Raw genomic sequence first — 25,750 nt, forward strand, 5'->3', positions numbered from 1 at the left:
GTATGTCGCTTCTTCACCCAGAAGCTAGTGGTCGTCTCGCCTGTGACTTTTGTCTTACTCTAGTCTTCTTTGCTATGGTGGATTCCTACTGAAAACTCCGTGGCCTACAGAACTGGACTGATCGGGACTCTCGCTAACTCGAAAGACTAAAGCACTGTAATAGTCGGCCAGCGCGAAGCGACTTCAAGACAAGATGTTTGCAGGTAGGTCACTCGTACTGATCATGATCATGTAGTTTACTAAAGCCAGATTAGAACGATGTCATCTCATCACGATGGATACGCGCATTCCATCCAAAGCAGACGCGCCCGAGTACACCTTTGCTCTTGCCTACCGAAAGCCCGTACGTACACACCTGGACTGAATTCAGTGTCGATGAGATCTAACAAGAAGCAGGAACCCATACCCAAAACCTGGGAGGCCATGGCAGGTGACAACGGCGTCAGTTTTCTCGATCTACCGCGAGAGCTAAGAGACATGATCTACAACTACATCTGCACCGACCTGCCACAAATCGGAGACGGATGGCGTGATAAGCACGACGAAGGAAAATACGGCATCCCCGCCGCCACCGAGGCTCAGGCCGATATATTGCACGACTGCAATATCATGAGGACGTGCCGCCAGGTGCATTGGGAATTCGCCGAAATGCTCTACGCGCAACCCCTCCAAATCTGCAGCCCCATATACGAGTTTCAGACTCAGTTCATCCTGCCCGGCTCGCATATCCTGCCCTTGTCGCCAACATACGCAGATCTCGTTAAGAAGGTGGCTGTCCTTCACGACACAGAAATCGGGCACACCCGAGACCAGTACCACAAACTTGGGAAAAATACTTCAGTCGAGAATCATTGGCGGAATCTTGTCACAATCGCGACGCAGTTAGGAAAGCTCTTTCCCAAGATACAGACTGTACGCGTGCTTTATCGCATTTGCCCACGGGATTACAGTCGTGATAAGACATTCCAGACTCTGTGCGGACTACATGGCGACACCAGAGAGAAGCAAGTCGAGAAGTCTGAAACGTTTATCAAGGGTGTGTGTTGGAGTGATGGGAGACCCGTGAAGCTGCCACCGCAACTAGAGCTGGTGAACTTGGACTTCGACACCATCGTCGAAACCCCTTTGGTTGAAGCTATAAAGAACGTGCGAGCTGCAGAGCTGCAGAAGAAAGAGCTCAAGGGAAAGCAGTGTGCGTAAACTAGCTTTGCTAGCAAGCAGTTTGCCGTATGGTTCCAGATCAATACGACAGAAGTTTGGCATGAAACAAGTTGAAGACTCCAATGTGAACTAGTGGTATCAAAGCCGAAGGCGTTTTGCACAGTTCCGGCGCCACAAGGTCATCACCAAACGCCACCGCTGTGCTAATAATACAGAAACCGTGGTAATAATACAAACAAATCCAACACCAGGTCTAGTCCGACCATCATTCCAACAACACACGATACACATCATGCATCACAAACCCCACCCTCACTTCGCCTTATTATCCCCCTTCCTCCCCTTCTCCCTCTCATCAATCTTCAACCCCCTAACCAACTGCCGTCCCATCATCCTAGAAATCTCCTTCGCATAATCCGTCATGCGCATGTTATTCCTCTCGTCGTCGCTCTTGCCCTCATACGCCTTCTCGCTGTACGGCGGCGGCGCATCTGTATACCGCGCGTACTCCGCTTCGATGCGCTGGAGGTTCGAGTTGGACGACGAGCTCGAGTCGCTGCGGTGGGTTGAGGAGTGGTTTGACGAGTGCGAGTGTGTTGATGGACTGGGGAAGGACGTGTATGAGGAGTTGCGCGCTGCGGAGTCGTCTGTAGTGGAGGCTCCAGAGGGTCTTTGACCTGCGGCGGCGGCTTTGGCGATGGAGGAGGCGGAGTCGTGGCGCGAGGAGAGCATCGAGGAGGGGGTTTCGCGTTCGTTGACGCTGACTTCGGGGTAGTGGTCCATCTTCGCGTTTGGGAATGACTCGATCTCGTAACAGCGGTAGGAGTAGTAGCAGCAGTAGTAGTGTAAAATCTAGAAAACAAGATCTGAGATCTTTTGTATGACTTGAAATGTGGTGTGACTACTAGCGTCCTTTGATGATGGAAGTGTTATTGGTTGCGCGTGTCCTGCTGCTGCGGTCGATGGCTGGGATATTTAAACAGCTGCCTACTCATACAACGCACATGATGTACATGACACAGAACCATACCAATCCTGTAAGTAATACTACGACGTCATTGCAGCGCCATCATGCCCAGCCACGCTTTGGCTATCGCAGTCCGGATGAGGAAATGATGTGTGGCTCATCAGAAGACCACGCCTCAAAGGCAGGAATGCGTATAGTGCTTGGTTTCTATGACAAGCTGGCGAAGACATTCCACAGCTGGCAAACTCAGTCTTGGACTGTTTAATGACACGCGATGATCTGGAAAGATGATGATGTTGGGGATGAACGTTATCGGGGAGGCGGACACGGAGCAAAGCGAGGCGCAAGCGAAGCGAAGGATGTGTGGCGTTGCGAAATGGATGGGTCCAATGATGTCATTCATCACCATCAGCCGTGCCGTGTCGCACAGCAAAGACCGGGAAAGCTGAGCATGCAGATCACAGGACATGATGAAACAATAATTGGCATATACGAAATGATGGGGTATCTTGGGTCCACACAGTGGACAATGCGTGTAACGTGACAGAAGTAGGAGATGGGCGGTAGGACGAAAAGCAGGTACTGAGCCCCAACCAACAAACCTCATGCCCTGACTAGACCCCTGACGGCGTTCTTGAGCTTCCCCAACCCCCGCGAACCCCTCTTGTGGGATTTGTGTCGCTCTAGCTCCATGGCCGTTGGCGCGTTGAAGTTGCCGCTTATTCTTCCAATCTCGCTCTGCGGGTGATGTTGGTGTGCTGGTGACGGCGAATAGTACGGCTCAGCTGATGAGAATCTCCTCGGACGCCCCGTGTCGTCGTCAGAATACGACGATCTCAGGTATGCTGAAATGACGGCTTGTTGAGACAGTTGCTCATCATCGGATGACCGAGGTGCGTGGTGTATCCGTGGTTGATGCGAGTCTGCGCGCTTCCGGGATGATGGCATGAACGATGCACTGCGCTGGTTTGGGTCTTCGGGTATATCGCTCATCGAGTACCTCGCTAACATGAAATTAAGGATGGTGTTGATGAAGAGGGTGTTCATCGCTTACGTTGTTGCCGTTGAGACCTCTCCTGCCGCTCTTGTTTCTTTTGATTGTCCATGTTCGCTTTCTCGTGCCAAATAGTTCGTAATGCTCGATAATGCGCCGTTTGTAAATATTGCGCAAACTCTTTCCGTGGGTGATAAAGTGAAGATGCGCAACGCTTGAACGCAATGAAACACAACAAGAACCTCGAAATTAAGGAACACCCACCTTTTCATACTTATCAACATAGCCATCAAGTAACTTCGCCCAATGCACGTGGTACCATGGTAAAATACCATAATCCCACGTCATCGACTGTACCTCCCAATCAAGTCCATCCCACGAGAAGCTACAGAAGTCAAACCGCGGATCGGAAACAAGACGGGTAACCGGTCAACCTAAGCCTCGAGCGCCCCGCATGCTGCCAACTTGGCGGACGATGATGTCCAGTTAAGGTTGCCTCGCATGGTATAGTACTTGTAGTGTTGGTGTCATCCGGGAGCCCGTATCCGCGGCTGAAGTGAGCGCTGGGTGATGTGAATGGCGGGGTTGGATGCAGGGCAGCCTTAGCCATGGTGCAAGCGGTACACGGTGTAGATACGAGGAGATCGGCACAAGGCTGTGAGAGATCGTGAGATGGATATTCTGGCGAGTGAAGTGTTGCGATGGCGGAGCGATGGATTATCATGACGATATTGGGGTAAGAATGCGACTGGTCGACGGACCTTCATACTCGGGGTATGTAAGGGAGGTGGCGCACGCAGCAGCCAAGACGCAGTTCAAGTGCCATCATGATGCGCCCGCAAAGAATGTACGAGCTGTACAGTACTGTAAAACGCACCTCATGTAGTGCGAAAGTTCTCAGAGGAAAACCGTTCGTGAGGGTGGAACAGGATTGACATTGCAGGTGGGCATCTCGACATTAGACTGTGGGGGTAGGACCGAATAGCATCTGCCGAATTCCCATCGAACATTCACCCTCATCTCTCCAAAGTGCGATCTTCGAAATTCGCCTTCATCTCGCGAGCAAGAAAGAAGCTCTCAAACACGTTCCGTCGTCCTGATGTACAGGGGGCTCATCTCCCCTCTGCCCTCGCTTCGCACCCTCGCCCCGCCCAAAGTGGCAATAATTCCTTCCAAACACCCCCGTCGCTTCTCCTAACGGTGCACAGCCAACGTCCTCCGCCCTGCCCTTATTCTCCCACACAGCAAAGATGAACACACCACCGCGCGCCTGACTTTTCCTTCTCGAACAATGGAACAACTCACAACCTAAACATAGTAACACACGTGCAGCCACCTCACGTTTTTCTTCAAGGCACGCTATGGCGATCTGTTAGGGCCGAGGCGCAGCACAGCACGCCGGCGGCCGGCCTCGGATGCCTGACCGCAACGCGTCCCACAAGTGGGCCTCCGAGATGATGATGGATGGGCGCTGACGCGGTGTTTTTCGAGCGCTCGACCGTCGGACTCAGCCCATGTGGGTTCTTTTCGATAAATAGGAGGAGGGTTTCACCATGGAATGTGGGTGAGCTGTTGATTTTTTGGTGGGCTTTTGTTATTACTATTATCAAGCTCTATATATCGATTCAGATATTCTTATCACTATACAATATATTTGCGCAACTATCAACGGGTCATTACTTCTTCTCGTTCGTACACATATCACGGATTAATAGGGAAAGAGAAGTCGTCCGTAGCACTTGCAAGTTTTCTCGTACGTACCACCTCCACATCCTGTCATCCCGCAGCGGGACGCCGGCCGAGCAACAAAAAGCCCTCAACAAGCATCATCCCTAACGCGCTTCCAGGGGTCTACGCAACATCTTCCCTGATCCACCTTCAAAAGCCATCTAGAACCTGCCCACATAGCAGTACTCCGGCCAGCCACCCCGACAACCAACCTGTTCTTGGCCCTCTCCAAACCCGTAAACAAAGCGTTACGGAACGAAAGGCATCTACCACCTGCCACTCGCATCCGAGCACACACGAATATATTATTAGCCAGGACACGAGCATCAATATTATTGTTGGTGTAGCTTTCCCTTCTCGTATTCAGCACAGAATCGGTACACTACTACTACTACTGCTGTCTATTCTTAAACTTTCGGCCCTACCGCATCGTACCGTACCCGCAACCACTACCACCAAAAGCACGATACGATCGACATACCAGACCCTCGAAAAAAACCTAAAAATGGATTCGCACGCGCAGACCACGACGATCGATACGCAAACATCGTCTGCATCGTCGTCACGAGACTCGTCGCCTAATACTCCCATCACACCTTTGTCGCCCGCGTCATCGGCAGGTAGCGGATACTTCTCCCGTTCTTCGTCAGGGCTCGCATCGCCGCAGGTGCCGTATCACATCATTGTCACGTTCGATGGCAAGGTGCGCGAGATGCTGCGGATAGAGAGGCAGAGTGAGGATATGGGAGAGGAGCGGAGGTCCAGGCGGACGACGCCCCGACCCAGGTACTATGCGCGGAATACAGAGGAATAAACACATGGATAAAAATTGTTGATTGGATGCGTTGGCGAAAATGGCGTTTACGATTTTAATGACTTGGACACACTGGAAAAGACGGTTCGCGACGTTGCGACTGTCATTGGCGATAAGGAAATGGGATACAGAATCTGCGCAACTAGCTGGAATATTGTCAGTAATTGTAAATATAATCGAGAAGAAGGGTCATATTGTACCTACTACTGTCTACAGAATCCAACAAGAAGAAACTTCGCCACTTACGACCCCTTCCGCATCATTCCACCTTCACTTTCTTGGGCGCAATATCGCAGTACACCCTCGGCGACGACGATACCTCCCTCTTCCCCAGACTCGAAAGCGTCCGCGACGCATTCTCGGAACGCTTCTCAATGCGAATGATGCAGCTCTGTTGGCCCTGGTCTTCATTCACCACCCACATCCTGATCCTATCCTCGACGTCTCCACGACAGATGATATGTATCTTATCATCCAGCCCGTGTGGCTCCACCGCGAGAAGTCGTCCTGAAGTAGGACCAAAAGGCGGATCGACTCCGCGTCTACTCCGCGACAACCGGATTCGGAGGTCGCACACCTCATGAGCTAACAGAGCGAAGCCTTCTTGCTGGAGGCGCTCCATCGCTAGTCCCATCAGGTAGAAGAGCAGCATCTCGTCGTGCTCGCAGCCTGCTTCGCCGTCTACGGTGATGAAATCTTGCAGGGCGGAACTTTCTGCGAGGTCTGAAGGTGGGACCACGGATTCGCTTCGTGGCCAGGTGATGAGGTGGAAGGGGATTGCGGAGTAAGGGAGGAGCTGGTAGCGCATGCGACATGGGTTGGTCTTGGATGAGGTTTGCGTCATCAACCTCCTTCGGGAGGGCTTTTTCGTCACTTCCTTTGGTCCATTCTTGATAGCGAGTACGCGGGCGTGAGGTCGGACTTGGCTATTGCTGATGACAAGTGCGTGGGCGGGAGGCTGAACTTGGTTGTTCCAAGTATGCTGGTTTTGCCCGATGATGGAGGGCACAGCCGGATGAGCATGGGCTGCCGACTGTGGTGGAGGTTCCACTGTCTGCTGGAGAGCATCTTGGAAGCGAAGTTGCTCCTTCAGCGCGAAGATGAATTCGCTGTCTACCACCGCGTCGAAGAGCTTGTATAGCTGTGAGGGGTCGCGGAGGTCAAACTCTTCTTGGCCATGTTGCCCGATCAATGTCACTGTTGAGACAGGTTTCTTGGCCTGGTTCACCCTGATGAATGCACGTTGGGTGATGTTCTGCTTGGGGCATCCTTTTGGTGTCTGGTATCTCTGATCAGCTTTCTTTCCGTTGGATGGCACAGACTCGACCATGCAAACGTACATGGAGATACATCCGATTGGGAGCGATAGGAGTCCATGAGCCCGCAGGCCAAGCAGTGTTCACAATAGCTGCCAAAGCAGTCGCGCGATTGACAACAGAGAAAGCGTCCTGTGCTAAAAGCCCGTATGCTCTCTGGAATTGCTGGGTAACGGGCTGGTTGTTCCGAAGCTCCTGGAAGTAGCACGCGTATGCAATCCGGCGGAGATTCAAGAGCTTTTCTTCAAGAGTGATGTGGTAGGGACCATTGCTGAATGATGCATCTGAATGATCCCACCCGAGGAAAGAAAGGAGCTCATCAGGCAACACCATGATTGTTTGGTGCGCAGGTGATGTGATGAAGCTTTGTCGGCGACGAGTGCGTAAGTGAAGACTCAGACTGGAGTTGTCTCCAGTGATGGTCGCCTACACAATTCCTGAAGGTAATGTCGTTAGCAAGCGTGGATAACGCGGTTGTGGGTTCAAAGAGCTACTCACCTGTGTCGAGTAGCCACGACGCAAGCGGTGTCAGTGACTGTCAATGTTTTCCGCAACCGTGATCGAGGCGAACCTCAGATCTAGGCGTGTCTTCAAAGCGGGCCAGTAGCATGGGTGTGGATTGCTTGCAAGATCGATGAGTTGAGAGGATGAACTTGTGATGGGATTAGATGGAAAGTGTGTGGTTGCAGCTGTTGTTGCTCAGGAAGAGAGAAGGTATACCCCATCACTCCGCACCTGCTGAGGTCAGCAGCGAAGAAATGACGATGGCGAATGCACTATGAGTACTGATGTAAGATCCGATATCGATGTTCCTTTGCTTCGGGCAAGGAGTGCACGCTGTGGTCCATAACGCTCCACTTCCGGGCCGGGCAGATGACCCCCGATGCGGCGGCCCAGCTCCATGGCATGCCATTACGGTATAGCTAGTACATTGTTAGCTTATTCCTTATCGTGTACCAGAGTATCTCGATCTTGGAAGGCCGGTCCGGTGTTGAGTGCGAAGTTCTCGTGAACTTGAGCGTTTCACGACACTGGCATCGCTCGAGCTTGTCCATAACCGCTGTTCATGATACTTTTCGCACTGCTATACTGTATGTGCCGCTGATGATTCATGAACTATGCTCATAGGCTTTCTCCGACTGCAAGATCTCTCGCAACGATCATGCGACAGCCCCAAGGCAGTCAAAGTGATGCAACAATCACGAAGGACGGACGCGCGGCAGCAGATCATCCTAAGCTTATCCAGCCACAAAGCTTAACTAGCTTCTGGCGGTAATAGAAGCGAGAACCAAGCTTTTGTTCGGTCTTGTGGAGTGCGCCTTCCTTGTCAGGCTTGCTGAGATAAACTTCAAGATGGCTTGAATTGCCACCTGCATGTCTGACAGCCTAAAATAGTGGTCATGTCAAGTAGCATGCAGGCCTCCTGTGAGATTCTCGTGCCACTGTAATCGGTCTCGGTGTGTGGGCGACTCTTGCTGGTAGCGATCGTGAAGAGGAACTTGGACCCAATCATCATTTTGGGGGTGTAATCATTCGCAAAAGTAGATTTAGGACGTACCAGAGACATTCAAGGGTCCAGAGTATGGTCAAAGCGGGGGTTTCATTTTGATTTATCGCGATGTGATGGTCTATAGCCATGGAAGTCGTTAAGTTGTAGATACTGATCTCGAGAATTTTAATTGCTATGTGACCTCAAACGTGTTCCTTGCGCAACAACCTACAGACACCCCACTCTTACATTTCTAGCGTCCCGATCCGACTCCCCACATTCCCGCTATCGCCCCAAACCCCATCACCAACCCTCCTCCTCACCATAGCCAGCACATCCTGCCTCCCACCATCCTGCTCCAACTTCCTACCCAGTGTTTTCAGCACCTCAAACTTCGCCGTCGCAACGATATACGCCGCGTTCTCCGCATCGCCGCGTCCACCAACGAGGTTGGAAAAGGTCGTCGCTGGCTTGAGCAGTGAAGGGAGGACGCCACCGCTAATAGTAGGGTCCAGAATAAGATCGATACCGGATTTGGAAAAGGCGTTGAGACGGGCGTAGGTTGGATCGTTTGCGGGGATGTTGGGGAGTGGCTCGGTGGACCAAGTTGATGTGATGAGGGCGCCGACAAGGGTCAAGGCTGCGAGGGCATTTTCTTTCATGGCGATGGTTTCCATGTGTGTGGTTATGTCGGCGAACATGTTTGGCTTTTTCATGTAGAAGAGGGCGGTGAGGAGGCGGGCGTATGCTGCTTCGGTCTGTGTGCGTTTGCTGTCTGAACCTATAGTTTCGGTTTGTGGGAAAGTAATCTCTTCTTTTGTGGGACCGTGGAAGATGGTTGCAAGTGTCTTGAGCGCATCTTGATTCGTCCGCGTTATTGGCATGTCGGTAATGACACAATCATCCCAGGATGGTCCTGAAGCTTTTTGCGGTATAAGCGTTGATCGAGGCATTGAAGCAATAATGTTCAGGTCGCTTGCTTCGCACTTGCGAATGTTGCGGTGTACGTAATTCCGGATAGTGGGCATCTCGCTGCTTTTCTCAAAGTTCTCTGGGTAATGCGATGCGTAGTCGCTGATATACTGAGCTGTCCGACTGCTCAAGAAAGAGTGGTCAAGGCTGGGGTTGTTTGAGGTATGGAAGTCGACGATGCCTTTGTGTACGCCTTCTTCTATGAGGAAATCCAGAGCAAGACTTGAGTCGTAGTGTGAGAGGTGGGGCTTTGCTTTGACCGTGGTGATCAATGTGCTGTAGAATTGGAGCAGGGTCATATGCATGAGCATATCATCTTCCGTGTCGACCATCTTTAGTGCAGCGTAGTGCAGCAAGCCTTGGCCTTCCTTAAGTCCGACTTCCTTTTCAGCTTCCAGACCGTACGAGGAAGTGACGGCATTCCAGTCCATAGCGGCGACGCGCGGTAGCCATGACAGTAGTCTAGCCTGTGAAATGGTCTTGTCACGCTTGTTCAGAAGTGGCTGAGGTGGCGATGTGAGGTCCTTCAGAGATGTGTAATGGTAGTACAGTGAACTAATGTCTCTGTCGCTGAATAGACGCCTCCACATAGGACCAGTGCCATATGTATGTAGCGACGACTTGCCATCTATCGATACGGGCTCATTCTTCGACACTTCTAACAAGGAAGTAAGAAGCTCTTCGGCTTTAGTAGCGACTCCAGCATCTTGGGTGCATAACCACAGACGGACGACGGCCAGTATGACCGCTGGCCGATTCGCAAGTGCTTGAGCATCGGTGCTACTTGTGGTGGCCTTCTCGAGCAAAGTAAGGATGAGACTGTGAAATGGAGTAGCCTTCAGATCAAGACCGATCTCGAAATCAATGTCTTTAATATCGTCAAATCGATATGGTTCCGCCAGCTTGATGATGAAGTGGGTGAGTGGCGTGGGATCTTGTTGAAGCGTTGGTAGTAACGCCGCCATCTGCAGAAAGAGCGGTCTCGTCTCTTTCCATATTTGGCTACGGTATTCTGGCGTATTGGTGGAGAGCTCGCATCGCTCAAGTAGATCTGTATCGAGCGGAGTGGTAGGATCCTGGTCGACCTTTTGTAGATGCTCTGACAGCTCGCTGAGCGTAGCAGTCGATGCGGCCATTTTGAGGGTCTGGATGTAGTGTATCTTGGAGAAGTTGGACTGTCGACGTTCTCGATGGTAGTCCTGGCTCGAGCGTGGCGGTTATAGTGTAAGAGAAGGTTCTAGGCCGCTCATGTGATTGCGCGTAACGGATGCACGCGTTCCCTGTAGCCTGATGCGCGGTGATGGCGGCGAGTGCTGACTGCTTGGACTGCGACTGTACCTCAAGCTGGGTCGCTATAACTCGATATGCATCTAGTTCTGGGCTGTAGATGACTTGGTATCGCTCCGAACGTTCCTATTGTCGTGCACTTGAATACCGGGGTTTAGGGTAGAGGTGGCGGGGCTGCGGGTGCAAGTTCGCTATTGGGACCCCACCCTCGAGCTCAGCCTAGCAAGCCGGTCGCAACTGCACCGAAATAATTTCTGACTCCACAACTCTCCTCAAAGTCTCCCTCGACGACGCCTGATCGACCTGCCGTAAAAGAAAAATCATAGTAAGCAAAGCGACTCGTATAACACAAGAAACTTGACATGCCGCCAGCAAGAGGAGGACGAGGTGGTGGGCGCGGAGGTTCGCGCGGAGGTGCCTTCAATCCCGCGCGAGGAACCGTGACGATTGCGGGAACGGAGCTCAACTGGGATCTTACTGGCCTCGACATCCAGAAGGGCCCTGCCGAGCGCTTTCCAGTGAGCATCTCCCTTTCTCCGTCGCATACCCATCTGCCGTATCGCGACTGCTCTGCGCATGTTTTCTATGGCATCGCGCATGTCTACTAGCACTGCGCATGTCTATATAATGTTGTCGCAATTATCATGCCTCGCCAATCGCAGTCGCATCCGCAGTCGCAGTCGCAGCAGTCCACCAGCACGACACTCAAGAGCGCATCCTTGATTCACCCACTAAGCCACACACAGGAAGCACCACCTCCCCAAGCGCCTCCACCAACCGACGATGAGCTAGCCATGGTAAAGCACCACCTCGCAGTCCGGGACCGCATCCACGAAGGCCCCTTCTACACGATCCTCAACGACGGCATGAAAAACGGCCTGAAGCGCAAGGCCAACGAGCCTGCCCCCACCGAAGCCTCCCTCTTCGATCCTTTCACCGGCAACCAGACCTACTCCGCGAAATACCTAAAAGTGCGCCGGCGCCTCCCAAAGCTAGACGCGCGACCATACGGCAAGTCTCTCTGCACACTCGCTGTTCAGCAACCATAGGACTAACACACCACGCAGTCGTCGACCTCTTCCCCACCGAACTCCGCACAACCCTCACCGGCACAACCAGCACCTCGACCTCCAACGCCAAAAAGCCCGCACGCCGCACCCTCGCCGTAACAAAAGTAAGCAGCGTCTCCCAAATCGAGCGCCTCATAAAATCCGAACAAGAGCGCACCAACGAAGCCGAAGCGCGCGCCGAAGAAGACGACGACGACGCCGAAGCCGAAGACGACGAGATCGACGAGGAGAAACCCGATGCGGTTGATGAAGAGGATAATTGGAGCGCCGCCAGTACGGATTCAGAGGAAAGCGATGATGATTACAATGCGGAGCAGTATTTTGATAATGGCGAGGATGAGGATATTGATGATGCGGATCCGTATGAGAATACCTATGAGTAGGGGGATGTCAGTGGGAGGAGAGAGGATATGCAAGAAGTGGAGGCATGAGATATGGCGTATGGATGGATTGCATATTGTGGGAAACAAGCAAGCGAGCATGACAGGCGTTCAGTTGAGTAGATACCCAAACTTCATTTTTACACAGTCCGCTTTCAACCTGACTCGGAGCCATATCTTTTACCACTGTGTAGTGATCACAAGCTCATACTTTCTCTTGAAGCAAATGGAAGTGTGTGTCAAGAGTGGCATGTACAAGTTTCTCATTCTGTTCGTTGTACGGTCGAGTGCTATGTACGTTTGGCTATATATGCCCGTTCCATTCCATCTCATTTTCCTCCCATTCATCTCGCATCCGCATTCGTTCGTTCGCTCGTCCCTGCAAAAGATCCATCCCGCAAACGCCAAACGATAGAACGAGGGTATGTGCAAGCAAAATCGCTAGATCAGAACCAAAAAAGACATTGGTCGAAACCATCAAGAACCTTCCATCCATCCTTTCCTTTCCTCGAACCTCGTCAACCCAGGTAGTCGCATGACTCAACACGGCTGCAGATAGTTCGACGGCACAAGACCAGGTCGACCCGTATTCCCCACAGGCTCAGCCTCCCACCACCCATCATCCTGCAACCTAAGCACAGCAAGGATATCGCCCTTCTGGAAGCCCAGTTCCTCTGGGATCTGCGCTGCATACGAGTACATCGCACGTGCTGTCATGATCCGTTAGCCGACGTCCTTCATCATCAACATGAATGGTAAAACTTACAGTAGTTCAAAATAACCCTGCCCTGGCTGTTATAGTTCTTCGGTTCAGCCAAACTCTTGCTTCTAGCTCTGGACTCCGCTCTCACGGAACCAGCACCAGACCCGCCGCTGAAGCCGAATTCGCTTCCTGCGCTGCCGCCGCCCATGTAGGAGCTTTGCGGGCGGGCGGTACTAGCCGTGCCTGGTCGAGCTGAACTGGCTGTCGTGGGCCGGGCGGAAGAAGCAGTACCGGGTCTACCACGTACGCTGCCTCCGTACTGGCTTCCGCCGTAGACGCTGCCGTCGCCGCGCTCGCTGCCTGCGGTGGAGAGTGCGAGAGCCATGCCGCTGTGGGAACTGCCGGGTCGTTCTTGGGATTGGCGGAATTGTGGGTTGGGGCTTGCGGCTCGCGAGACGGGGGCTGCTCGAGATGCTGGGCGCGATTGCGATTGCGCGTAGGCTGGTTGAGGGGGCTGTTGTGGTGGAAGGGGCGAGGCAGTTCGTGGGGTGGGGTTGACACTGGGGGATGGGCCACGGTTCGAGGAGTACGAGTTACGTCCTACAGGTGTACCGTATGCTTGTGCGGCGGCAGTAGCTGTCTGTGCTCTAGGCCTGCCCCCAGCATTTGATGCCGCATATGGGTTGGGCGATGCGGTCCGGCTGAACGAATTTGCGGGAGGGGCTTGTTGTTGAGGCCTTTGCTGCTGCTGCTGTTGTTGCTGCTGCTGTTGCTGTAGCCTCGATGCCGGTCGTGGCGTTGGTTGTTGTGCAGGTTGCGGCCGTTGTGCAGGCTGAGCTACAGGTTGTTGACGTGGAGCGGGTTGCGCTCTTGGTGCGGGCTGCGATGCCGGTGGTTGCTGTCGTTGCGCAGGTTGGTATGTCGAAGGCGATGATGGCTGTGATTGCCCCCCAGATGAGCGATATGAGTTCTGGGATGTATTGAGGGTTGGTCGAGGACTGATAGCTCGAGGTGGCTGCGCTGGAGATGCAACACGTGGGGGCTCTTGCTTTGTAGGGCTGCGGCTGGAGGATCGAGACGCCTGACTTCCGTTGAACATGCTCACCTTCTGATTGACATACATCTGAGTCGTCTTCTGCATAGCGCGCGAAGTATGCGCTGGCTTAGGAGCACCCAGGTGAGACATAGGTGGTTGTTCGCGCGGCTGCTCACGAGGCTGGGGAGGCGGCTGCTCGCGTTTTGGCTGCTCGTATGTTGGTGGAGGTGTGCCTCGCTTTGCAGCGCTCAAGTCAACGTTAGAAAGAGGAGTAGGTGCACCACCTGCCAACTTCGACCCGACAGCAGGTGTACCCGGAGCAGGCGTTGCGAGACCATGGTAACGATCAGCAGTCTGGCGAGAAGAAGCCTGCTTGCGATCATCTGGCTGCTGACGAACAGACGTCTGCTTAGTGACACCTCTTAGCTCCTCAAGGGCCTGCGCAATTGGATCAAGATCCTCTTGCGACTCTTCCTGCTGTTGTTGTTTCTTCTTATCCGGCGAGGCCACGTCGAAAACGTTGTTACCCACGTTGAGCTGGAAGTTGGCACGAGGATCAGCTGGTTCAGGGCTGGGCGAGGGAGCGCGACTCTGTATAGCATTGCGAGGAGTAGCTCTAGTAGCAAAACTCTTGGTGGGGCTGGTGTTCTCCTCCGTGTTCCTGCGCGCGGGAGGTGCCCATGTGTTGCGATTGCGATTGGCAGGAGTAAGAGCTGCCGGAGTCTCGACTTCGTGCTTGCTCTTTCTCCGTGCGAAGGGGCTGTTGAAGAAGCCCCTCTTCTTTGCCACTGAACCCTCTTCAATCGGACTAGGTTCAGGCAACGGTGACTGTGGCATTGGCTTGCCAGGAGATGCTGAACCACTTGGAGGCTCGATGCTAGAGAAAGACGTGGGGTTGGAGTAATCGCTCTGTGAATCCCTACTGGCAGGTCGAGCGGGACTTGGGATCGAGCTGCGATCAGACGGCGCATCGATGCGGCAGAACTGTGTCATACCATCCGAAGGATAGTCGTTGTGTGGGACTTGACTCTGCTGGTATTGTTGACGAGCTTGTTGCTGTGCCTGAACCAATCGAGGATCTGGCTGTACTGCGCGCGCAACTTGTGGGGATGGAGGGGCTTGCTGTGGCTCTGGTTGCCTTGGTGGCTCCACATGTTGTCGCAGAGGTTCAATGTGGTGTTGTTGTCTTAGAGGCTCGATGTGCTGCTGCTGCTGTCTTGGTGGGTCTGTATGTTGTCTCAAAGGCTCGATGTGCTGCTGCTGCTGTCTTGGTGGGTCTGTATGTTGTCTCAAAGGCTCGATGTGCTGCTGCTGCTGTCTTGGCGGGTCTGTATGTTGTCTCAAAGGCTGCACGTGCGGTTGAGGCTGTTCTGCACGTTGTCTCAGCGGCTCGACCTGCTGATGCTGGTAGTCCCCATTTGATCGGGATTGGGCACGCGACCGAGTTGATTGTGCATACTGTCGGGGAGATTCTGCCTGTTGGTGGGGAGACTCTCCACGCCTGCGGGGTTCATCCATAAGTGGAGGCGGTGGTTCCACTGGCTGTCTGAATGATTCCACAGATTGTCGAGGCATATCTATAGACTGACGCTGTGGTGGTCGGTCCAAGGACTGTCGCGGTAGTAGATCGTCAGGAGCGATCGGGCGTGTTTCTTGTGGGAGACCTAGCTCTCGTACCAGTGGGTTGTTCGGATCGTGATGCGAGGAGAATGTAGATGGCGCTGGTGATGAAGCGCGGTAGGATGGGTTCAAGGTCCTAGCAAACTGGGCGACTGAGTAGTTCTCGTCCTCGTCAACCTGCGATGAGGTCTCGGCGTCTCCTCTGCAGAAGTTGATGAACTTGGGAGGGTCGGGGATCTCCTGGCCAGTGCCGGACTCCTTGATGAAGCCGCTGATGTCCTTCTCTACGTCGCAATCCTCGAGGGACAGGCGCATCTTCTCGCATCCGGCATCGTCGCTGACGCATACTGTGGAGGCAATGTTGGCGAAGTTCCAGAGACTGCTCTTTGTGTAATCGATGCGCTCCTCTTCGAGATCCTGGAACTTGTCGCAGGCGGCTTTCCAGTCCCTGTTCCATCTGCCGGTGGTCTCCTCGAGCACCTTGACTGCGGCCTCGTATTCGCTGCTGGTCGTCGCCAGATTGATTTGTGTCTTCTCGAGCTTTGCCTTGTTCTTCCGCTCCTCGTGTCCCATGACCATGTGCGCCTGCGCTAGGAAACCCTTGATCTTGAGACAGTCCTGCTCGTACCGGTCGCGTGCCTTGTTGACAGTCGACGTCTGCTGCATCTTCAGCTTGAGCAGCTTCTCAATGCCGTTCTGTACGATCTTCCTGCGCTCCTTCATTCCACCAGCGAAAGCGGCTAGTGGCTCTTCTAGCTCTGTCTTCATCTGCTGTGCTATGCTCTGGTGCGCCTTGCCCATGGACTCGACCTCGGCTCGGATGACATCGCACGACAGTCGCAGGGTGCCGGTTTCGCAGGATCCCAGGGGCTTGCGCGATAGGTTTAGGAGTTTCCGCGAGTATTCCTCTTCAATTGCTGAGCGGGCTGCGTAGAAGTTCTTGAGTTCGTCGTTGGTGACCTTGGCCGCATGCATGCGGTCGAGCATAGGACCGACGCCGGCGTCATCTTTGCCCCAGAAATTGTTGGCGACTGCAATCGTCAGTATGGGTGAAGTAAAGGAGTAGGCAATTCACATACACGATAGGGAGACCGAAGGCGGCTCCGTCGCTGCACCACCCATGGCGCGTGTGTTTACTGCTTCAGCGAAGGGAAATTGAGGGGGCGGGCAGATTGAGCGAGAAAGCGAATGCTCGCATGTGGGTGGGGGAAGAATATGGGGATATCGGATATGCAGTCGAGCGACTGAGCCAGGTGTTGACGGTAAACCAGGATGTGCTGGCGGTGTACAGCTGTGTTGACGGCCAGCAACATCACCTAGGCGACGCGAGCGCCGAGGGGTACCTAGGAGCGCTAACCCCAGCACTATGACGAACCACGGCGTGCAGGTCAGCCTATCACCCCTATTGATACTTCGGCTTGTTATTGGGAATATTCTTTTCTTGTGCTGCCTTTCTTGATGTGTTCGCGCGGACTAATGCATCGCGTGGCCGTGTTAGAACCATCGTCATACTGCAAACAAGCAAGCCGGGGCAAGGGGCTGCGTCGGGCATCAGCTCAATGTCTCCGAGAAACATACTTTAGCAAAGTGCATGCTCAGTTGTGTTAAGCTGTTGTGTGCTGCATGCAGAGTATGCATCGTGCCTGTCGTCTACACTGTTGTGGGCTGGAAGTCGTGCAGCTGCAGTTCGCTGAGGATGCCCAGACTGCATCAATGACAACCTTGGAGGAACCATTGACAATCTCCAAGTCATGTGATAAAATACGTCAAAGTCAGGGTACCCTCGCCGATGAGGGAGGAATGTGGCATGGGAATTGGACAGGATGGACACAGTCATGTCGTTAGGCGGAGTGTGGGGTATCAGCAGCAGGTAGCCTGGAGCGTCATGAACAGCTTCATCGTCGGAATGAGCGCAATAGTGGTGTGATGGCAATTAAATGTCTTTGATCAGTAGAGTCTCAGTAGCTAATCGATAGACTGCCATTCCAATGTTTCGTGGTCGAGTTGTCTATCAAACGTGTCAGGTCTACTAAACTCTGCCAAGAACATCGCTTTCCTACACGGGCGAGGGTGAACATCCATCCAGTCTATCACCACGCCCACGCCATCACCACCACCCCTCCCCCGCCTGCCACGCGCTACTCATGGAAAGACGCTTTCGATGAGCCAGCAACACCCCTGGGGCCCGAGACCAAACCAAAGCACACGTCCCTCGCCCATCTCGACCGCAATTGCCCACGACCAGCGCAACTCCAGCACGCCCTCGCCCAGCAGCTCGCGGCCCAGCCAGTCGCCTGCCGCCTCCAACTTCCCCTCGCTGCCGCCATCGTCCGTCTCGCAGCGCCTGGTCCGCAGCCGCAAGTCGTCGGCCGCCTCGATAACTTCGTCGCCCTTCCCGCCCGCCGCAGGACAGCAGCTCCCCGCCAGCCAGCTGCTGTCCTCGAGAGGACCCAGGACCATAGCGCCCCACGCTGCACAGCACCTGGCTTCCTCCGCCGCAGCCGCTACCAACGGCGCCGGTGCACAGTCAAGTAGCGGCGGAGGAGCCTCCAAGCTTGTCCGCGCCTCGCCCTCGCTCTCCACCTCGAGCACCACGGGCTCCCCCAGCACCGCCAGCAACCCCTCCGGCGCGTCCTCGCAGAACCTCTCCCGCATTGTCATCGCCCAGGTATTCCTGCTGCTCAGTCAGTTTGGCCCCGTAAAGGACGACAAAGACCGCGCCAAGTGGGACACGCAAACCGAGCAGATCAGGAAGGTTCGTTATCCCATCGCCCCTGCCTCATTGGTACTTTACTGACGCGCCGCCAGCTGGTCGACTCCAACGGCATGGAGGTCTTTTCCAAATACTTCCGCCGCGTGCTGCAGAACAATGCAGCCACCATCTTCGGCACCGGCGCCCGCAGCGCCGACCCCAACGGCAGCTACCAGATCCTCCTCACCGAGGTGCACAAGATACGGAAGGAGCCCGAGCAGGCAGACAAGATTGCAGAGTCAATAAGCTCCAGCGAGGGCGACCTGTTCCGCGACTTCGACCTGTCCGCCTTCATAGCCCACTTCAAGCTTGACTCTGTCGCAAAGACGATGCTAGCCCTCGCTTGCAGGAAGACAGATCTCCGGAGCAAAGGTGGGCTCTCTCACCTCCCAATTGACTCTCACGCTAACTCTCATTAGCCGATGCCGTCCTCTCCACCGTCGGCGACGACCTGCTAATGGCCATTGCGCAGCCCACCCAGCCAGAGGACATGAGCCACGAATACCTCGCCGCTCTCGTTGAACGCCTCCTACAAGATCCGCCACAGGGGTGGGACGAAGAGAAGAAGATGAGCCTCGCGTACGCCGTCCAGATGCGATACCAGCAGACACACCAACAGATCCCCGGCATCGTCGAATCGAAACTGATACTCGTCGAGCTCACGGACGGCTCGCGGAACCCGCTGGTCAAGCTTGTACGACAGGCAGGTCCGCAAGGCACAGCTACGGTGGAGGCATGCAAAGAGGTGCTCGCGTCAGCTGAAACGCGCGACATCAGCTACCAGCAAGTCGCGGCGGTGCTCCTTTACCTCGCCCTCTCCACCGGATACAATGCCAAGAACTTTGTAGCTGCACTGCGCGAACACCGGACCGGACAGAGAATCGACTGGCAGGACGTTGTTTTGGCATTCGACCGCGATCACCTGCGCATCGAGCGCCACCAATTTCTGGCCATCTACAATGCGCTGCTCCCCGTCGCCCAGGACAACGAGAAGTTCGACATACAGACACTATGGGGAGGACAATGGCAGCACGACTTGACGCAGCTGTACTTTGTAGTCGCTTTCCTGTCTTCTACACGGCAAGAGCTGGACGTGACCCAGATTCCCAGGTTGCGCACTTCGTACTCGATGAAGACATTCGAGAACGCCTCCGACGACGCCAAGTCATTCGCAGAAGAAGCCGTCAAGCATCCCTTCGTTTCGCTCGACGCGACCGCCGCGCTATTCAACATGATCTTCCAGACGTCCGAGACATATCACACCGCACAGCTCATGGGCATACCCGACTTGGTGATTAATCCACACACAGCGGAGTTCCTGGTAGCGGCAGCGGCAGTACCGAAACCCTGGGGTGCCTTGCAGGAACAAGCACTGAAACAGCTGTTTGATCCTTACTTCCAGAAGAAGCTGCCCATTTACAACTTTGTCCTCTATGGTCTTTGGAAGCAGGATTTCCAATGGCTTACCGATCGCTTTGTTGACGCGTACAACGCCGATTCGATGACCCTCACCCTGGTGCTCGAGCACGCCGAGACGAACAACTGGTTAGAGCAACTGATTCGCAGTAATACTGACATCAGCTTGGACCTGGCTGCACAAGCTCATGCGCGCGGCAAGTTTGATCTCCAGCCATGGCTGGAACAGACCTTCGACCAGGCAGGACCTCTATTCCGTCGCATCCTGACTAACTTTCTGAGTGCGCGGGCTGCGGAAGAGATGCAACGAGCACGAGACGACCATCTACCTCTCAATCTGCCACTCGCAGTGAAGACAGTATACCCGTTGCTTGGATTCCTCTCAGACTGTGGTCTACCCGAGCCCGAGCTGCTGCCCCTCCAAAGGAACTGCATTCAGGCGTACCCGCGATTAATCAATTATGGCGAAGGCGTGGATGACATCATCGATGCCAACGGGCAGAATGGAAACTCGCTTCCAGACGATGCCGACAAGAAGATGCAGGAGCATTTCAAGAACATGTACAGCGGCGATAGCGACGTCAGAGACATCATCTCCGCACTCAAGAAGTACAAAGAATCGCGCGACCCCGCAGACCAGGAACTGTTCGCGTGCATGATTCATGGCCTTTTCGACGAGTACAACTGCTTCGGGGAATATCCTCTAGAGGCCTTAGCCACGACTGCTGTGCTTTTCGGGGGTATCATCAACTTCAACCTCTTGTCCCGAATTGCACTTCAGGTTGGATTGGCTATGGTTCTAGAAGCTGTTCAGGAATACAGACCCGAAGACAGTATGTACAAGTTTGGACTCCAAGCTCTGATTCATTTCTCGAACCGACTTTCTGAGTGGCCCAATTACTGCGATCAGCTTCTCATTGTCCCTGGGCTCCAAGGAACTGAGATTTTTATTAAAGCTGAAGAAGTCGTAGGTCAGCAGCTCGGTGAAGTGAACGGTGACGGTCACAACGGCATAGGCATGACGAACGGTAACGGTATCGATGAAGCTCTGCACCAGGAGCCGGCTGTACCCAAGTTCTCCTGCCTCTACGTCGACCCCCCTCTCCGCCCTGAGCTCTACGAGGACCCAGATGAGGACGTGCAGGACAAGGTTTTGTTCGTATTGAACAACGTTTCCGAGCGTAATCTGCGCGATAAGATCAACGACCTCACTGAAGCCGTCGAGGAAAGGCATCACCAATGGTTCGCAAACTATCTCGTCGAGGAGCGTGCCAAGATGCAACCCAACTTCCAGCAGCTGTACCTCGATATGCTAGATCTCTTCAACGACAAGACACTCTGGGCCGAGGTGCTCCGTGAGACGTACTCAAGCGTCATTCGCATGCTCAATACCGACTCCACGCTGGGCTCCACAGAGCGTGGCCATCTCAAGAATTTAGGCTCTTGGCTTGGCTCATTGACAATCGCCCGCGACCAGCCGATCAAGTTCCGTAACATTTCGTTCAAGGATCTGTTGCATGAGGGCTACGACACCGATCGTCTTCTGCTTGTGATTCCCTTTACCTGCAAAGTACTTGTACAGGCCCAAAAGTCTACAATCTTCAAGCCCCCCAATCCTTGGCTCATGGAAATGTTGGGAGTTCTCATGGAACTCTACCACTTCGCCGATCTGAAACTCAATCAGAAGTTCGAGATCGAAGTTCTCTGCAAAGGCTTGGAACTTGATCACAAAAACATTGATCCTACAAACAGTATCCGAGGCCGACCACCCGCGGATGAGGAATTCCTGGGATCCATGGTTACTGATGGAATGGAAGCGTTTGGCGATCTTTCCATTATGAGCCTGAACCGTGGCACCCGAGGCCCCAACGAGCGCTTCTCGTCAGCGGCTATCACCGCGGCTCTGCCCGACTTCACGAACCAGCTCCAATACCCACCTTCTGGAAACAGTGCGGTCCCTCCAGCGGCACTGAAGAAGATCTTCCTTACTGCTGTCAACCAAGCCATCCAAGAGATCATCGCACCTGTAGTAGAGCGTTCCGTTACCATTGCCGCCATCTCGACATCGCAGTTGATCAACAAAGACTTTGCCATGGAACCAGATGAGGAGAAGCTGCGCAATGCGGCACACACTGTTGTAAAGGCTCTCTCCGGTGCTTTGGCTCTTGTCACCTGCAAAGAGCCATTACGCATGAGCATTCAGAACAACATCCGCGTCACCGCTCGAGACCTCCCCGACCAAGCTCTTCCAGAGGGACACATCCTCATGTTTGTCAACGACAACCTCGATCTAGTCTGCAACACGGTCGAGCAAGCTGCTGAGATGTCGTCTCTCGCAGAGATTGACATGCAGATTGAGGATGCCGTCCGCGTCCGTCGCATGTTCCGCAGCTCCCGTCCAAATGAGCCTTTCAAGGATGCGAACATCAGCCCATGGGCATTCTACATCCCTGAACCGTACAAACAGATGCCTGGTGGTCTAAATCGCGAACAATTGGCCATCTACGAGGAGTTTGGTAGACAGTCACGTGGTGCTAGTCACGTCAACAACGCCTCGCAAGACGGTGGGCGTCAGCTCCCAGACGTTCTTCAAGATCAATTCGCGGCGGTACCGAACCTCCCAACTCCGGGTGCTGCGCCGGCAGAGCCGCGTCAACCAACACAGCAACCCCGCCTACAGAGTCTTCAGACACCCCATGCACCCTTAGCGCAACAACAACCCAACGGCTATATGGAAGCTCCAGGTCTAGAGCGCGGCCAGCGAGGTGTTGAGGATCTACTCCTTGAGCTCACTCGCGTCATCAAGGAGGCACCAGAGGAACGCATCAGCGAACTTCAGCCTGGTAACAGCACTGTTCACCAAGTCTTCGATCAGCTCATCACAAGCGTTGAGTATGCAGGACCCAACAAAGAGACGTGGGCTTTCCGCATTGCAGGTCAGGTCACGAACCACCTCTTCTCCGACTCTTTGAGTCGTTTGGAGGTTGAAGTCATGGCGCATCTACTGAGCCATCTCTGTCAATTGTCCGTCCAGACTTCGCGGCAGGTACTCATGTGGTTAGCGACTCTGCACGATGATGACAGAATTTTCAAGTCCACGGTCATGATCGCTCTCATGGAGGTCAGCCTGATGGACATGCACCGTCTTAACACGACCATCGCCAAAGCCATTCAAGAACGACGCGTCGCCGCAGTAGAGATGTTGTCCAGTTTGATGGAGGAACTCCTACTCAACGACCACCCGAGTGCGTTCCGTGCCGACTTCGCCATGTCAATCGACGCTCTTACTACCTGGCTAGCAGAGGACCCATCCTTTGAGCTTGGAAAGCGCGTCATCGCGAACCTGCAGGCATCCTCCACCGAGTCAATGCTTACACCGCCGCCCTCTGGGCACAAGGATCAGCTTGAGTATGTGTTCGATGAGTGGGTACATCTCCAGATGGAACCCATGCCGAAGAAGACGGTCGGCGCTTTCATCTACCAGCTCCATCAACAGAAAGTGATGGAAACTCAAGAGTCCTCAGTTGCTTTCATCCGCACCTGCATTGACTCTTCAGTGACTGCATACGAGCAGGAACACTCCGTGCCGTACGGTAACGGTAACGAAGACATTGCGACAGTCAAAATCGATGCGCTTGGTCGGCTGGTCGTCGATCTCGTCGTCTATCAGGGCGAGCAAGACGGAGCTGTCAAAGAAAGCAAGGCTAGGTACCTGGATCAAATACTCGTCGTAGTAGTGCTCGTTCTCTGCAACCACCACAGCACACGAGGCGATGCCTTCAATCAGAAGGTCTTCTTCCGCCTGTTCTCTGCCATCCTTTTCCATCTAAACGATGCGGTAAAGGAAGAGGCTTTAGCAGACCAGAAGGCCGATGTCTTCCTTGCAGTCGCTAGGGCTCTGTTGGTCATCCAACCCTCGCACATCCAACGATTTACATTCTCTTGGCTGGCACTAGTCGCTCATCGCATCTTCGTGCCTGCCATGCTGGAAGAGGGCCAAGGAGACAAGCGATGGGACGTCTACGCTCAGCTTGTGGAAACACTCTTGATCTTCACCGGGAAGCTCATCAAGCCAACTGGAGAAACTGTCATGGCTGAACAGTTCTACCGCGGTGTTTTGCGGGTTCTACTGGTGATCCACCATGACTTCCCTGAGTTCCTAGTCGAGAACCACTTCCGATTCTGCAACAGTATCCCTATGCACTGCACGCAACTGCGCAATCTCATCGTCAGCGCCTACCCTTCCACGATCCTTGAGATGCCAGACCCGTTTACGGCTGGGCTCAAGGCCGACCGGCTGGAGCACGACCTTCAAGCCCCGGTTATCCGTGCCGACATCGCGCAGGTACTTTCCGATGCAGGTATCAAGGGTGCTATAGACAACCTCCTCAAGGGCTCGGACCTTAAGAACCAGGATGTTGATAAAGTGTGTCAAGCTGTTTACTACGCGGAGGCTCAGTCGCCAGCTTTTGAGCTCGTTTCAACGACCGCAAACCCAACGTTGATACATGCGATCACTCTATACATCGGAATCTCGTCTCTAGGTACCGGCCCAGCCAGCGTACCGATCTTTGACGCGGAGAGCCCAGCCACCAAGGTCATTGAGAGGCTCGTCAAGGACTTCCACCCCGAAGCCAGGTTCCACTTCATTAGCGCCATCGCGAACCAGCTCCGCTTCCCGAACACGCATACTCACTTCTACAGCTATACGCTGCTACACCTTTTCGGACCGCCGAACGACGATTCGTTGGCGTTGGAAATCCAAGAGACGATCACCCGAGTGTTGTTGGAGCGCCTGCTGGTCCATCGTCCTCACCCATGGGGACTCATCATCACGTTGTTGGAAATCCTTAAGAATCCAACATACACATTCTGGGACTTGCCGTTTGTCAAAGCGGCTCCTGAAGTACGTAATCTTCTTATTACTCTTCTGTCCAATCATACTGACTCGTCTTCTTTTGAAGGTTGAGCGACTTCTCAATGCACTCTTCACACATGCACAGTCGAGCCCACGACCGCTAGCTTAGGCAGCTGGTGGCAAGATCTCGACGTTTTCAGCACGAGTGTACCTCCAAGGCACCAACAACCTTCCGCCGTTCTTCCTACGCCCCGCGTAGTCCGACGGTTAGTGTATATCTCTTGGGATCAACCACACGGCCGTCATCTCTTTTCCTTCTCGGTGTAATACCTTTTCTATACGCATCACTCGGCGACTTCTCGACCGCTTGCGGGATCACGACTCATTGGGCTGGCTGGCAAAACAACGGGTCAACGATAAACGTACGTGGGACGGGGAAAACCGAGGTGAGCATGGTGGGCTAGGAAGGGTGACGAACGCTCAGGGTTTTCTTGGTATCGTTTTCTCAGTCTTTTTGGTTCATGATGATACAGAAAAAGCAAGGGAGTTCTTCGGAAATCGTCTTTGGGTATCTCTAATATCCGTTCGTGTATGTCTTTGCTGCGCATTTCATGTAGAATAAGCATTGCTCGGCGAAAACTTGTACTGGGGACGGGATGGATGTAACTGGGTGTGGTTTCGAGGCGCGAATGCTCTTTACTTTCTCCGTCATCGTCGAAGTGCATACATTGTAGGATATCATGAATGGTGTTTTCTGTCTTTTATCGTTTTTCATTTCGAAAACGTGTTGTCATGGTGATGTGAGCACAAGGCATTGAAAGGATGTTCAGTGAAGGTGAGATGAGATGGCTATCGCATACCGTAATCGTTCTCTTCTTATCTCGGTCTATTGGATATGAAGGTGCGTTATCGACCTCTCCGCCGATACACGGGGCGACAAACGCACGTCTTGGCAACAAACAGATATTCTCGATACGTTAATGGAGATATGAAGATGGTTAGGGAAGGTGAGATAGGATAGCTCCCACGCCCGCTATCGGCCTCTTCGCGTCTCCCAGTCGACAGAGAGCGGCGCGACAAACGCACGTCTTAACAACAACAAACGGACATCTTCACTCTCACTACTCACTGCTCCTCGTCGCACAAAGGGTCCGAGCTCCCTACGCGCTCTCTCACCTCCAGCTTTT

At 53.8% G+C, this 25,750-nt stretch overlaps 7 protein-coding genes across 7 annotated transcripts; 3 read left to right on the plus strand and 4 right to left on the minus strand.

Annotated features, from left to right (window-relative positions):
* Nucleotides 1-223: 223 nt before the first annotated feature.
* Nucleotides 224-1,200, plus strand: J4E87_004765 (uncharacterized protein; the record flags this gene model as incomplete). The annotated part of the gene is given in 3 exon segments (XM_049376383.1): nt 224-231; nt 250-343; nt 397-1,200. The coding sequence occupies 3 exon segments, from the start codon at nt 224-226 to the stop codon at nt 1,198-1,200; spliced, it is 906 nt and encodes a 301-aa protein (XP_049233894.1).
* A 273-nt stretch (nt 1,201-1,473) lies between these two features.
* J4E87_004766 (uncharacterized protein) lies at nt 1,474-1,944 on the minus strand (the record flags this gene model as incomplete). The annotated part of the gene is made up of 1 exon (XM_049376384.1): nt 1,474-1,944. One exon carries the CDS (start codon nt 1,942-1,944, stop codon nt 1,474-1,476), a length of 471 nt encoding a protein of 156 aa, XP_049233895.1.
* A 3,979-nt stretch (nt 1,945-5,923) lies between these two features.
* J4E87_004767 (uncharacterized protein) lies at nt 5,924-7,006 on the minus strand (the record flags this gene model as incomplete). Its single annotated transcript, XM_049376385.1, has 2 exons — nt 5,924-6,952; nt 7,001-7,006. 2 exons carry the CDS (start codon nt 7,004-7,006, stop codon nt 5,924-5,926), a joined length of 1,035 nt encoding a protein of 344 aa, XP_049233896.1.
* A 1,708-nt stretch (nt 7,007-8,714) lies between these two features.
* Nucleotides 8,715-10,577, minus strand: J4E87_004768 (uncharacterized protein; the record flags this gene model as incomplete). The annotated part of the gene is made up of 1 exon (XM_049376386.1): nt 8,715-10,577. The coding sequence occupies one exon, from the start codon at nt 10,575-10,577 to the stop codon at nt 8,715-8,717; it is 1,863 nt and encodes a 620-aa protein (XP_049233897.1).
* Nucleotides 10,578-11,090: 513 nt separating this feature from the next.
* J4E87_004769 (uncharacterized protein) lies at nt 11,091-12,181 on the plus strand (the record flags this gene model as incomplete). Its single annotated transcript, XM_049376387.1, has 3 exons — nt 11,091-11,246; nt 11,475-11,739; nt 11,796-12,181. 3 exons carry the CDS (start codon nt 11,091-11,093, stop codon nt 12,179-12,181), a joined length of 807 nt encoding a protein of 268 aa, XP_049233898.1.
* A 537-nt stretch (nt 12,182-12,718) lies between these two features.
* Nucleotides 12,719-16,659, minus strand: J4E87_004770 (uncharacterized protein; the record flags this gene model as incomplete). The annotated part of the gene is made up of 3 exons (XM_049376388.1): nt 12,719-12,864; nt 12,945-16,568; nt 16,617-16,659. 3 exons carry the CDS (start codon nt 16,657-16,659, stop codon nt 12,719-12,721), a joined length of 3,813 nt encoding a protein of 1,270 aa, XP_049233899.1.
* Nucleotides 16,660-17,698: 1,039 nt separating this feature from the next.
* On the plus strand, nt 17,699-24,732 carry J4E87_004771 (uncharacterized protein; the record flags this gene model as incomplete). The annotated part of the gene is made up of 4 exons (XM_049376389.1): nt 17,699-18,292; nt 18,346-18,661; nt 18,709-24,611; nt 24,670-24,732. 4 exons carry the CDS (start codon nt 17,699-17,701, stop codon nt 24,730-24,732), a joined length of 6,876 nt encoding a protein of 2,291 aa, XP_049233900.1.
* Nucleotides 24,733-25,750: the final 1,018 nt, after the last annotated feature.

Source organism: Alternaria ethzedia (genome assembly GCF_023757985.1).
Source record: "Alternaria ethzedia strain BMP 0044 chromosome Unknown scaffold_9, whole genome shotgun sequence".
Taxonomy (NCBI): domain Eukaryota; kingdom Fungi; phylum Ascomycota; class Dothideomycetes; order Pleosporales; family Pleosporaceae; genus Alternaria; species Alternaria ethzedia.